Source organism: Protopterus annectens, chromosome 10.part0 (genome assembly GCF_019279795.1).
Source record: "Protopterus annectens isolate FY-2018-M chromosome 10.part0, PAN1.0, whole genome shotgun sequence".
Lineage (NCBI taxonomy): Eukaryota > Metazoa > Chordata > Ceratodontiformes > Protopteridae > Protopterus > Protopterus annectens.
The window spans coordinates 1,807,916,066-1,807,930,671 of NC_056744.1; the positions used below are offsets into that span (position 1 = coordinate 1,807,916,066).

The window sequence follows — 14,606 nt, forward strand, 5'->3', positions numbered from 1 at the left end:
TAGACCCATTATAGAATACAACACCCCATTTGATATGTACCTCTCAAGACATCTGCAACAACTGGAAAGGCCACACAAATACATCACTAAAAGAATCACAGTCCAAAACAGATGCCCTACGCTGACCGCCTCTCCAGCTATACTCTGTCGCATATTGTCTACTCAGAGGTGATCTCTGCTTAACATACAAGGCCATGTCAAACCCAGAGTTGTTGGACATGCTACACTTAAAAAATCCCAATCCCTCACAGCCACATGCTCCAGGGATCTAAACCTTGTCATCACAATAAACAAAACATGCTGGAGGGATAGGTTCCTGACCCAGAGACTCCCCAGACTCTGGAATAGATTGCCCATACATGTCAAGCAGAGTGCCTCTTTGGCCCTCTTCAAAAGGAACCTTGACGATTGAATGGGAGAAAGGAAATTCACCCTGGGGATCACGTCAGTCACTCTGCTAGACAGGGGTCCAGGGAAGTAAATAGTGTGGGAAGAAATAGCCAGGGAATTGTTATGGCTAGGCTTGTATAGGCCCTAGGGCTGATAGCCTAGTACCAACCTATGAACCTATGAACCTATACCTGTGAGGCCATTCATGTTCATGATAATATGGGAAAAGGTGCCACTGTAATAAGAAGTTATTGTTCCCACATGTTATGTATAACAGCTTTTTAAAAGTTGTTTTTCAGGTTTTGTGTTAACATGCATGCATTAATGTTTGGCAGATTGATCTTTTATACACTTGTTTCTTGTCTATCCATTTGAATCTATGTCGCATTTGAAAGACTTTTTGTTTTAATGAAAACATTAAAAAAGCACATCCACACACTACCCCATAACCTATTGACTTAGTAAAACACACAAAACTATGTACATCTTCAAATAATGATGTTCCACCCTTCAAGTATATAAACAATTGTCCCAGATAGACAGCTACACTCACATGCTTCAACTGACCTATAGTTAAGGTTATGCATGTCAAGATGTGTGGTACAGCCTATGCTTCTACTTACACCAAGTGCTCTCTGTTTTTGTCTTATCTTTATTCTTCTCCCAGATGTAGAAAACTTGAATGCTTTCAGAAAATATTACCTTTCAGCCTTAAAAGTTTATAGCTTTCTTATCAGCTTGTTTCCATAGAAACATAACACACAAGTTCAAAAAGTCAAAAAAGTCCAATATTTCTAAGTTTTCTTTTTCAGTTATAGTTCACAAATGTAATTGATACTTTATAATTCCACATTCATACATTTGTTGTTCAATTCTTTTTTTCTTTTATTTTTTTTTGTTGACTTCCATCTCCCAACTCCAGTCTCTGAATCATTTCCAATGTACTCCCCATACTTCTAGTCAACTCCTGTGTTTTCTGTCTCTCAAGCATTTTCCACTGGAACATTGGAAAAAGTTTCACTGGCAAACTCTCTTTACAAGCTTTATTATCTGAGGAATAAGAAGCAGAGTCCCCTTCTGTTTGATAGCTTTCTTTTTGATGGACACATTTTGTATTTCATCCTTAGCCTATTCTGATCCAAAAATGACTTTGATCCTCCAGGAAAAATATATTCTGAAAATAGCAAGATACAGCAGTTTGCATCTCACATCTGTCTCTCATCACTCCCTGATTGCTGGAATAAATTAGCTCCTCTTCTGCCTGGTGTGCAGTGATTAATAATTTTCAACAATCACTATGTCTCCCACTTTTAAAACTTTGCCTTTCTGCCACAGTTTTGTCAGAATCAACTCTTTCTGCTGGTAGGATTGCATCTTTACTAATACAGGTCTTCGCTGATTTCTCATGACCAGGTTTGGAGCCTACACACAATGTGCCCTTTCAATTAACTTCTGTGAAATACCAATCCAGTTGCTTATTTGTGCTTTCATAAAATAAATACAGTCCTTTTCTTTCCCCATATGTTCTGTCCTTTAATTCTACCATTTTTTGAAACATCTGTTCTTGAGCAGTCTCATATTTGGCCAGCCTTTTCTTCACTTTGACCTCTGATTGTTGCAGTTTTATCAGTGCATCTGAATATCTGTTTAAAGATTCTTCCATTTTTCCAACCTTTTGTTATTTTGAGTTGATACATACCTTCAGTGATTCATTTATTTTAATCAGCTCTGAGCAGATGTGACTTATTTTTTCTTCTAGATTATTGGAAGCCTTACCCTAAAGCTGGAGTCTGATCTGCTTTTTGCTGAACAGCTGCAGGATTTTTCCCAGCCAGTGTCTTCTGCTCACCTTTTGTGGTTGATTTTCTTTCAGATTCTCTAAATTTCTTCTTTTCTGGCATCTAGGCAGTGCACTTACTAGCCAGTAACTGAAATGTACCCAAAAAGACTAATTAATTTGCTCTGTTTTCTGAGTTTCTGTTTTCACAGTGGGAGAGATGAAAATAAGCTGTTACTCAGTGTGCAGCCATCTTGGAAGTCACTAACTTTAGTTGTATCTTATCAGAGACAGGGATATTTTGTTTACTTTTATCATGTATATCATTTCCAGAAATGTTTGTTCTTATAGCCTGTATGTGGTCAGGATTGCTCCATCCTTCCACATCTACAATGCCTATAACAGCTCCTGCCCTTTTCTAGGGGTCACCACAGAATCATGGAGTCCACTCCCTCATTCTCATCTTCAAGGTCCTTGGCCAGCCAGTCTTTTTAACCCCCACTCAACCTCTGGCACCCACTCTGTTAAACGAACCTGTGACCTGTGTTTCTGGTGGCATAAATAAACACCCTATCCCATGGAACCATGTGGCAGATGGGTCCTCATATACATTAAGTCACCGTCCTTAATATATCATATTGATATATTTTCCTATGATTTTGAGTCTAAATTATTTAACTACATCCATTTCCTAGTAAAATATTTTTGAACTATTAGCTTATGACATAAATAAATAAAATTACTTATTTATTGGCATTTGTTTACCTGGTAAGTCTGAATTTGCCTCAAAAAACCCTTTTCAGAGGAGGCCCAGTGAGAAAAGTTCAGTACAAAAAGTACAATTTACAATTAATGATTACAGATGTTGAGAGTTATAAAACAATACAGAGTCATAAAAGATAACAGTATAAATTATTCATTTATTTATTTATGTATTTATATGACATTTGTTGACTGGGTTAGTCCGACTGAGCCAAAGCCCTTTTTCAGTGGAGGCCCTGGAAGAAAAGCTCCACAAGTAAGTATAAACAAGTACAATGTGAACAGTATAACATGAATACTCAAAAACAATAAAAGAAAATCATGTACAACACATGGTAACATCTCAATGTATTTACAATAAACATTATAAATGTTCTCCAGTACAACATTTAAAGAGAGTGAGACCTAAGTTCATTTAATAGATGCATTTCTAGTACAGTATTAATGCAGTCAAGACCTAATTATGTCAAGGCGGATACACAGTAAAAGGGGTAGAAAAGAGAAGGAAATGTTAGGAGAGAAGAGGTGAATGGAGGGGGAAGTTGGTCAAGGAGGGTGGTTACCTTGACAGATCCAAGTTTTGTTTAGTTTTTGATAGCTGTTTTGAAATGATGTCAATGATTGATGTTTCAAATGCACAGTGGAAGTTTATTCCAAGCTTGACCCAGGGAGTAGCTATACAGGTTTTGACCTGTTTTGGTTTTAGGCTTGTAGATAGTGAGAAGATTTTGTTCAGCACTACAGAGAGATCTTGGTGGAGAGTACGGGGAGATGAGTACGGAAATGCTGGGACAGAAGGAGGGAAGATACAGTATAGAATGTATCATTTGAAGCTGAGATAGGAGTAGGTTGTGAGGAAGCTCTAGGCAGTTTAACGTTTTGAGAGCTAGGCAGTGATGTGAGTAGTAGGGGTGGTCTGCAGCAAATTTAGCCACTTTGTTGAAGGTGGATTCTAGTTTCGATAGGAGGGTGGTTTGAAGGTTGGTGAGGATGTGTGTGCTATAGAGTAGGCTGGGGAGAAGATAGACATGGGATAGTACAATTTTGGCTTTATTGATTAAGAATTTCTTAGTCCTCTAAAGGAGTCCCAGTTTTTGGTGGGTTTTCTTAATATTGTTGAGAATGTGCAGGTCAAAGTTCAGTTGGTGATCAATGATGACCCCAAGTAGTTTGGTATGTGATTCCACAGCAATAGAAGTGTTATTGTGGGATGTGAATAAGAAGGAAGATTTAAGATTACTCATATTTTTAGGGATAAATAACAGGAGTTTTGTCTTTCTGGAATTAGTATTAGCTAGTTCTTGGTGAGACAGTTCTCAATAAATAGGAAGGATGCCTAGAAATGAAAGAAAAATGTATTATACAACGGTATACAACGCAATTTTAAAGCAACAATTTCATACAATATAATTTTGTGATATCTTTTAATTTAACAATTTATTATAGCTCTTCGTTATTTTTAATATGTTAAGGCGATGCTTGTAGTGCATATTTTCTTTTACAGTCATCTGTTTCCTTTCAATTATATTTCAAATTCTTGGCCAGTGAAATGTCATTGGGTACAGCTATAGTCTGCAATATCAAAAAAGCAACTGCAGAACGTGATAAAGCAAAAACATGCAAAACTTTAGAATAAAACAAACCACGTGAAATCACAATGTTAAAACTTTAATAACAAAGCTTTCGGACATAAGACTGACATTTTGGATGTTGAATTGTTTGTTAATAATACAGGTTTGCATACTACTGTATATAGGAAACCATTGCATAAAACAAGTACCTTGATAGAGGAAGTATGCATGCACATTTTATCTTTAACACTATTGTAAAAGTGCAATATAGAAGAATTAGTCGATTGAATACTGATGATGACATCTGCCATACCCAAATGCATGAAGTAATGGAACAGGTCATTGACAGAGGGTATAACAAACCCCTTTTGGAAAAATTCCATCATGAAGTTCTCAGTGAGCGAAGGAATGTAGCAAAACCATATTTCAGTTCTACAGATTTGAATCATTTAACATCAAGAAATGATAACAGCAATAAATTGTTTTATGTCACCGGGTTTAATAAATGTAGCAGGGTTATAGAAAATGTTATACGGAAGAATTGGTGTGTTTTATTATCCCTTCCTGAATTAACTAAATTTATTAATAATTTTCCAAGTTTTTCTTATAAGAATTGCCCCAGCCTTAAGAAGAGCTTCTGTTATAAACATTTTTTTAGCAAGCAAAAGTGGTATCTAATAGGCAAGGAACTGTTCCTTGTTATAATTGTTTGGTTTGTGAGATTATAAATAAAGAGAAGTGTTTTGTACATCCTATTACCAACAGGACATATATGTTAAATTGTTATGCCAACTGCAACACTAATAATATTGTTTACTTGGCAAATTGTAAGTTATGTTCTGCCTTTTATATAGGCAAATCAAGCAGAAAGTTAAAAGAAAGAGTGATTGAACATAGATCAGAGATCCGTAGAGGTACTGGAACTAATGCATTGGCTCAACACTTAAAACAACATGGGGAAGACCATATTTTCACATTTAGAGTTCTTGATGTGATTCCGAACGATGCCAGAGATGGTGATTTAAATAATACATTAGAATTAAAGGAATATGAATAGAGTTTGCATTTAAATGCTGATCACCCCCTGGCATAAATAAGATGGTTTCTATCAAACCAGTTTTAAAGTTTAAACAAATGTGTTTGAAATAATTTTAATTTAAATAGTTTTTTAAGTGTCATTGCTGTGTGATATCATGTGACTCTTTTATCTTGTATATAAATGTGTTCTTACGTTGAAGTGATATACTGATGAAGGATTGTGTCATAAACCTTTAAGTTTTGACGTTGTGATTTCATAGTGTGTAATATCCCAAGAAGGAAACTGGATAAAGCTCTACACCAAAATGTGAACAGTATTACATTATTACAAAGAAAAATTATCATAAAATTACCTGAAACAGACACAGAAATGTCTTAGTAGCATATTTTAATGTCTTATTCTGACTACAGCTGTTGAGTTAATTGTTAATATACTCACTGAAACTTCCAATATCATCTGCTTTTGTTGGGAGTGAAGTTTGTAGAGCTCTTTAAGTCGTGATTCTAATGGAGCTAAGAGGACTTTCAGTCTGTCCTGTGAAAATAAATAGACTGTCAGAAATTATTTTTGAAATGAAGTAATATATTCACATTCTGAGTGTCACATATTGATTTCACAGTGTCTTTGTTTCTGAGTCATTTAATTGATAGTTTTATATTATGATACAGGCATGTTAAATATAAAAACAATTTACTATTACAGTGTCACTGCATTAAGATGGCTGCTCCATTAAGTGTGATTAACCCTTTAACCACTGGGAGTTAGTATAACAGGATGAATTTCCTTGTCACACCACTGTGGACAAAGTGTGGTCAGTCTGTATGAAAACTTTTGTTACTAAGAAAGACCTTTCTAAGCAGCACTGATATGATATAAACACATGTGGTCCTGTGTCAGCTGATGTAACAGTTAGAGCCTTATGATGTCACTGCTCAGTTCCTACCATTTTACATCTGGCCACGATGACATCACCCAGCATGTAGGTGATAGTGCTAGTCGGGATCTGCTTAGTGAAATACCTAAAATACTGCACCTGTTCATGCATGTTGTTGGTTCATGCATGACAATCTGGCATCATTGTACTTTAATGACACCTGTCAATCATTACTACAGGGGGACTGCTATGGCTCCTTTACCTCAGTGGTTTAATAGATTTGCTTGTCAGCTGACATGCTGCCAGTGCGTGACGTCTTTTCATTCTTTTACATGTTTCTGTGTAACATGAGGTTATAGCAGCCGCTCTTGTTTAAAATCACAGTCTGAAATTAAATACCAAAAAATGCATTATTTTAGCCTTTGAGAAGTCATCTACCTAATGGAAGTACTGCATTGACAATAGTCCGCTAAGATAAGAGGGATTTGGAAAATTATGTAGACAGTGACCTAACCTTTAGCCAACTTGTGTCTGTTTTGTAAGAAAGTCTTTCTATATTGCACAGATTATAAACAAAGGGATTGTGTCTAGATTTAGGGATGTCATTGTCCCACTTTACTCAGTCTTCATTAGGCCAGTCATTGAATATAAAGTCCCTTTTGTAATGAATCTGTCCAAACACATGCAGTAACTGGAATGCCCACAGAGATAACTTATTAAAATGGACTGATATAAAACCCTGTCACTGTATTCTACAGACTTCTAAGAAGTGATCTGTGTCTGGCATACAAGGGATTCTCTGAGCCATTACTGATGGATTTACTGCATATCAGCAAGTCAAATGACATAAAAATACTCAGTCTAGGGATCCAAACCTCTTCTGCAACATCAACAGAATTGTTTAGAGGGACAGGTATAACTCACAGAAGATACTGCTGCTGTGGAACAGACTTCCCATCCAGATAAAACAAAGTTCATCTTTTTCCATTTTCAAATGCAACTTAGATCTATGAATGGGAAACAGAAAATGTAACCCATGAGTATCACTTGTGTTACTAATGGACAGAGGCAGGTCACAAATGCTATCCCATGCACGGGTCTGCTCAAATTATCTGTGATATGAACCTGGTTATTCTCATTAGGAATAATATATAATTATTGACTGTGAACTGGGTAAGGCCATGCTATAACCAAATGGGATAGGTTATTTTAAGCAGGAAAAGGGAAATTGGCTAGGCTTAAAATGGCCCACAAGGGCAGCTAGCCTACTACTTAGCTGTGAATCTATAGCACCAGGACTTTGCAGCAGGTAGAACATATAAATATGAAACTGATATAATACATACTACCTTAAAGTGAACATTGGATAAAATGCTACCCGCTCTGAAATAAATATCTACATTTTAGCTTATTAATGTTGGCGTAATAGGTGCTATCAGTGCTCTGTGATTAAATAACATTACTGTCTCAACCAAGGTAAAATCAACCACATACTTCCATTTGTCACATAATTATACCTCACAAGAGTATTGTAGTATAGAGTTAATAAGGCCATTTACTCTCATTCAGCCTCTGACTGATGTCAACAGCTCAGTAGGCAACACTTGCCTTTGTTTCTAAAAGATCAAAAGGCTGTGGGTTCTAGTCCCATACCAGGTGCTTGGATTTATTTCCAGTAGTGACACTGATGGGCCGTGGTGGTGCAGCCGTTAGCTTGCCATACTAAATAAATATTACCCTACTCTATTTGGAAGGCAGATGGGACCTCAGTTTAACATCTGGTATAGCAACTCAAGAAGGCATCATCTTTTTCTTTCTGCAAATACCATACTTATCAAAGTCTTAAATAAAAAACCTTGGGTAGGTGCAGATCTGTGCAGGTTATTGCAGATGTCATAGAGGGGGATTCAATCAAATGAAGCCAATGGTGGAGCTCTCTGGCTTCAGAACCTGTAGCAAATCACAGTTTAATTTGTCCTGTGACTCTGAACTACAGGTCAATGATCCTAGGTACATTAATATTTCAGAAACTTTTACAGTAGGGCGGGGAAAAACTGCAATTAGTGTACAAACAGTAGAGAGCAACAGGACAACAGTACTTAATGTATCAGTGGAGGCTTTGAGGGTTGTAACAATGTAGCAGACATAAGAAAAGGGGAAAAACAGTAGCAAATGTATCCACAGTAGCAAATGTAACAAACACACTGTAATAAAACTTTAAGCATGCAAATGATAAGCAGAATTTAAGACTGTAGCAGCAAAGATGAAATGTAAATGGGTCTATATCTGATCATCGAAAAGGCTCATTATCGAATGCTGTAATATCGAACTGCAAAACCCGAACCCTAACAATATCGAAACCTCAAAACAGCAAATTCTTTTCCCAGGAAAAAATTTGCTGTTCCGAGAAACACACACACACCACCAGCACACTAAAAAGCAGCAATCCAAACACATACATTTAAAAGTTACATCTAACCCTACACTACACTGCACATGCACTACTATCTATCCACTTACCTTAACCCAGACCCTAACCCTAAGGTCCGTCACTATCGCACACTCACCTCACCCGCCCCCTAACCCTAACTCACTTAACCCACCCCTAACCTCAAATTCTCACTATTGCACACTCACCTTACCCATGCCCTAACCCGAACTCACTTAACCCTCCCCTAACCCCAAATTCTCACTATCGCACACTCACCTCACCCGCGCCTTAACCCTAACTCAATTAACCCACCCCTAACCCCAAATTCTGTCACAATCGCACACTTACCTGATCCACACCCTAACTCTAACTCACTCAACCCGTGCCCTAACCTGAACATCCGCACAATCACACACTTACCTTAACCCAACCCGTAACTTTCCACTGCATCGCTGAAAACAGGGAAGCCACAACAATGGCCAACCAAACTCTTTCCCTAGGAAAGAATTTGGTTTTGTGCAGCTTCACTATTTTCAGCATTCACTATATTGGGTTCGATATTATCATCTTCACAAATGACCTCCATACATCTTGTAAACAATCCTCCCTCATCCAGTATGCAGACGACTCGACTCTCATCTCCATCCCTGATAACATCCCAGAACTGCATACTCTTACTGAACAAGCCTTTCTATCTACTGAACAGTGGCTAAGCAGTAACCTCCTCATCCTCAACCCAAAAAAGACCAAACTCTTACTATTCCTTCCCTGCTCCCTCTCTCTCCACAAATCTACTTTCACCACAACTTCTGCTAACAACACTATTATCAAGCCTGAAGCACACACAAAACTCCTTGGAGTCATCATTGATGATGAGCTTAAATTTAACATGCACCTCCTACAATCTATAAAGAAGACTCACCAAAAACTAGGTGCCCTATACCGACATAAAATATTAACTCCTAATGCTAAACTCTCCCTAGCTCAAGCTCTTCTCCTCCCCTCCCTTCTTTATGCTGCTCCAGTGTTCACCAACATTGAAGCTACTACCTTACTCAAACTCCAACAAAGCTACCACAAGCCAGCTAGATTCATCACAACCTCTCCTTACAAGACACATCACTGCCCAGCCCTAAACTCTCTCAATTGGCTTGAATTTCCCCCACCTACTCTTGCTGTCACAACTTCAAATGCTTCATTCCATATAGTACAGCCCTTCTTCATGCCCTACTCTCTCTTCCCTCATCTCTATCTACACACCTACACGTTCTCTTCGCACCTCTAATGAAGACCTACTACACATCTACCAACCCAAAAAAAGTGTACGCAAATTCCTCTATAAATACTCCATCGCCCAAGCATGGAACAAACTTCCCAGAGATATCTGTTCCATCATTCATCCATCCCACTTGAAAGAAAAAAATCAAACTCCATCTGTTTAACGCCAAAGCCTGTCCCTGTAATGCTCCAACCTAATTTCTCCTCTCCTCTTTTTTCTGTACCTGCTGCTCACCTTGTAAATTGTCTTCCCCTCACAAATACGGTGGACACCTACTTTGAATTACTTTGACTCTGTAATTCCTATCTTTGAACCACTCATTTACTTGTAAATATGTAAATAAGCAAATGTCTGTTTCTTGTTAGTCTGTAAAATAAGATCAGTGCATTTTTTTACATGTATTCCTACTTATTGTATATTGTCTTCGGTACTGGAAATGCCAGTGGTTTGTAAGAATCTTTTAACTTTCTTTTTGTGTAATATTTTACTATATCATTGATGTTGTATTGTGTTCACACGGAGCTTTTCTCCTCAGGTCTTTACTGAAAATTGGCCACAAGCCCAGCTGGACTAACCCGGTTAACAAAAGTCAATAAATAAATATATTAGATCATTTGAAATTCTGCCATTTCGATGATCTAATATAGACCCAATGTAAACAGCTATAGAAGCACAGAAGCTTGAATCCTGTAGCAAAAACTACAATACTGACACTATTGCAGTCCAAACTACAGTCTAAGGCACCAGACCAAAAATCTTCCAGTAGCACTGCTTATGAAAAAAATGCAATAATGACCAATTAATGCTCAGATCTAGCAGTAGCTCACAATTCTCCCACAATTCTGAATGAAACTGCAAGACCAAAGTCTTGGTCTGACTTAAAATACAGTTAACTTTTGTAAGTAATTCTACTTATGGAGGTAGGAGTGCAGTATAATATAAAACAATGCTCGGATCCTGCAGTAATTCACAATTATCCCACAACTCCAGCTGAAGCTACAAGACTCCCAGAAGAAATGAATGCTGATACAACATGAGACAAGTGGCAGAAACTGCAGAAATAAATGTATCAAAATGAAAATGACTCAAGTACAGTTTAAATAGCCAGTAAGAACCAGACAATGCATGAAACAGAGGCTAACTCAAATTTTAAAAGTCTAAGGGGAGGGCATTCCCAGTTTCATTGGTCAGTGCCCATCTCTGGGGGCTGACATGAGCAGGTGCATCACTGTAGGGTCATCCTATGCCCTTATCCTGTGTATATGTGCTACCATGCTCATGCTAGCTACCTTCACTGGCTTAAGATCACCAAGCACACAAACCACTGCCCTACGGCCATTACTGTCACACACACACACACACACACACGAGACCCTACTTGCACAGGAGCAAGTGACTGATTGGAAAGTAGCTCTCCCCACCACCAGGATGGGATTGTGTGAGTCTCTCACTTCTGATAGCCATTACCTGGTTCTTCCAGCAATGGAACCGCTACTTGGAATTGAACTTGGATCACATGGGTTGCAACCAGGACTTTATTTCTCTATGCCACAGAGCCAGGTAGTGAATATCAGTATCCTGTCGTATCTGTCAGTGGCTACTGCAACCATAGCAACTATGGAATGTCTAGGACATGTATAACCTATAACACTGTACTGTTTTTGAACTTTATTTACATGCATTGCTGTTTGCCATCAGCTATACTTTTCTGACTGCTTCTGTAACTGGGTTATTTTGCCCCAGGCCTGCTCTCTAAATGGACTTTTGCTCAGCTGGTTATTCCTAATAATAAACAAACAACACCGCTTTATTTATTTATTTGCCTTTGTTTAATGGAGTAGCTAAAATCACTGGATCCTTTATCTGTCTGTTAATGGTGATTTGAGGTGGCATTTTACACTTCGTGAAAGGCACTCATTAAATGAGAAATAATAAAATTAAATTCTAAAAAGAATGGTGGTATGGGTGTAAAAGGAATGACAAGACGAACCTGTTAACGCCAGTTTCAAGTGAAGTCACATTAAAACAAACAGTAAATGATACCCACAGAGTACTCATAGAAGCATTGTAACTGAAAGTGAAAATTTGTCATAGGAGGATCGTAACCAAAAGTGAAACTTTGTCGTAGCAAACACAGTTTTCATTTTTTCATTATAGCATATTTATATTTTTGTAAGAACAAACTGAAATGCAAAATGTTTTTTAAGGATCGACTCCACCCTTCAAGAAAAGTGTCCTGGGATAGTTAGCAGTAGCTCGAATTACAAGAAGTGACAGATGGGACCTCATTTTAATACCTTAATGGCATCTAATGAGTGCAGCATTCTCACCTGATGGTGTACAATGTGACTCTGAGAACTGCAACCTCATATTAACAACAATATTAAGAACAGGCAGTTCATTTACAAAGGTTTTGTGTCAGTGTGGATCCCAGATATGCACATGTCCCAGTAAGAAGACAGAGGTGGTATGTATATAGTGCTTCATGTTAGTAAAAGAATGCAAGATCACCTGTTAAGTGTAGAACACGCACTGAAAAACAGTATTTCATGCACACACCAAAACCTAATGCAGAAAAACAGAAGCATAAAACAGCACTGCTTAGTAATAATGTGGGATATACAAGAAGATGAAATAATATGGTGAAAGAAATAAGCATGTTAGAATCCTTGTAAAGATAATATACATGAAGTGAAAAAGAAAATACAGCACTGTGACATCACTGTATGCCAATATCTCATCAAAGGTAGCGACTACCTGACTAACTTAGTCCAGAATATCTCAAACAAGGTCATTACTAAGTTGTGCCCAGGACTGACCAGGCGGCATTAAAAATAATGACTGCAAAAGTGCTGTTTGTTAGAAGAGACTGGCCTGCTTGAGCAAGATTCATCCGGGTCACTTGAGGATGGTTTTAATATGGGTGATCAAGGCAGGCCTTTGGTCAACTGGTGCCCTAGGGAAAAGGGCTCCACAGCCCCCCTCCACACACACACACACACACACACACACACACACACACACGCATAGATACACACACACACACACACACACACACACACACACACACACACACACACACACACACACACACACACACACACACACACACACCACCTGCTGCCCCCATCCTGGTCTACCTACGCTACCCAGATTACTTTTTTCTTCCTTTTTATCATAGTTTGTGTTACTCTTCAGTTTTTTCCTGTATTCATTTAGCATATTTTAAAGAAACCATTTCTTTACTACAAAAAAATAAAGAAATAAATATTGGAAAAGTGCCCCTGCTAGAGTGGCACCCTAGGCCACCACCTAGTTGGCAGATGCCTAATGCCAGCTATGTGAGTGATGTATGATCCTTTGTTCTTAATCTTTGGGAGAGGGAGTCCTAATATGACAGATGCATGTCAAGAGACTGCTACACAGAGGGACACATGATGTAAAGATATTGAAATGCATGCACCTTCTCATCCTGCATGTAGGCCTTTGTTGAACTACTTTAATGCTAATACATTAAAAGTAGTGGTGGTGATATTGCACTGATATTACTAATAAAGTGATTCTAAGGACAGACTGACCAGTTACATGGTCAGCGATAAAAAAATATATTAGACTTTAATGTCGCTTCTACTTTTTGTTTGGATTCTTATTTACCAAGGATGTTAACGTTCACCTGACAGACAAGTGTGGGGGCAGGGAAGAGTCAGAGTAGAAGTTGGCCTACATGTCCATACAAATCTTGTTGTAAATCACTGCCCATAGAAAAATCATACTATATTTACTAACTAACTGAACTCACCTTATATGGGATGACTGCATCATTAAGAGGCAGAAAGTTATGACCAGCATGTTTAACTGAATCTCGACATATCAGACAGATGGGGGTCTCTTCCTGCATGCAGAATAACTTCATTTTTTCCTCGTGTTCCTTACAAAACTGATTTACATTTTGTGTAACATGAGCTTCAGAACTCTGAATAGATTTTTTCCCTGTTTTCGCCACCACGTTAGCTAGCTGTTTGTTGACAGCATATTTCCTGGTTTGAAATTCTGTTCTACACTCAGGGCAGGATGGAATGTTGTTACTTTTCCAGTTTCTGTCGATACATGATCTACAAAAGTTGTGTCCACACTCCAGTGTCACTGGATGTTGGAATAAATTCAGGCAAACAGCGCACGTTAGTTCCTCTACAAGGCTAGAAATGTCTGTAGTCATTGCCATTTTTACAAGAACTTGATTTAGTTTCGATTTTCATTGTTACTTATTTGACATAAACTTTGAACTTTGGATGTAAAGATAAACAGCGAGCTACTGGCTGAGGAACAGTCTTACAGGTTTGAAAACCTGTATTTGCCTGGAGCCCTTAAACTGTGGATTCTTGTTTGCCTCTTACAGATTTTACAAATTTATATCAAAAGTTTTCCTTTTAATTGTCAACAGCAAAAAAACTAATCACTTTAGAAACAAACTTGCAGTACTTGT

At 37.9% G+C, this 14,606-nt stretch overlaps 1 protein-coding gene across 1 annotated transcript in view; it reads right to left on the reverse strand.

Annotated features, from left to right (window-relative positions):
- The window catches only part of LOC122814048 (zinc-binding protein A33-like), a gene marked incomplete at its 3' end in the record, with an annotated part of 33,387 nt that extends 18,983 nt beyond the window's left edge, over positions 1–14,404 (reverse strand). Inside the window, 2 exon segments of the mRNA XM_044086652.1 lie at positions 5,978–6,073; positions 13,923–14,404. Of these exon segments, the coding sequence (XP_043942587.1) occupies positions 5,978–6,073; positions 13,923–14,345 (519 nt within the window).
- Between the last annotated feature and the right edge of the window lie 202 nt (positions 14,405–14,606).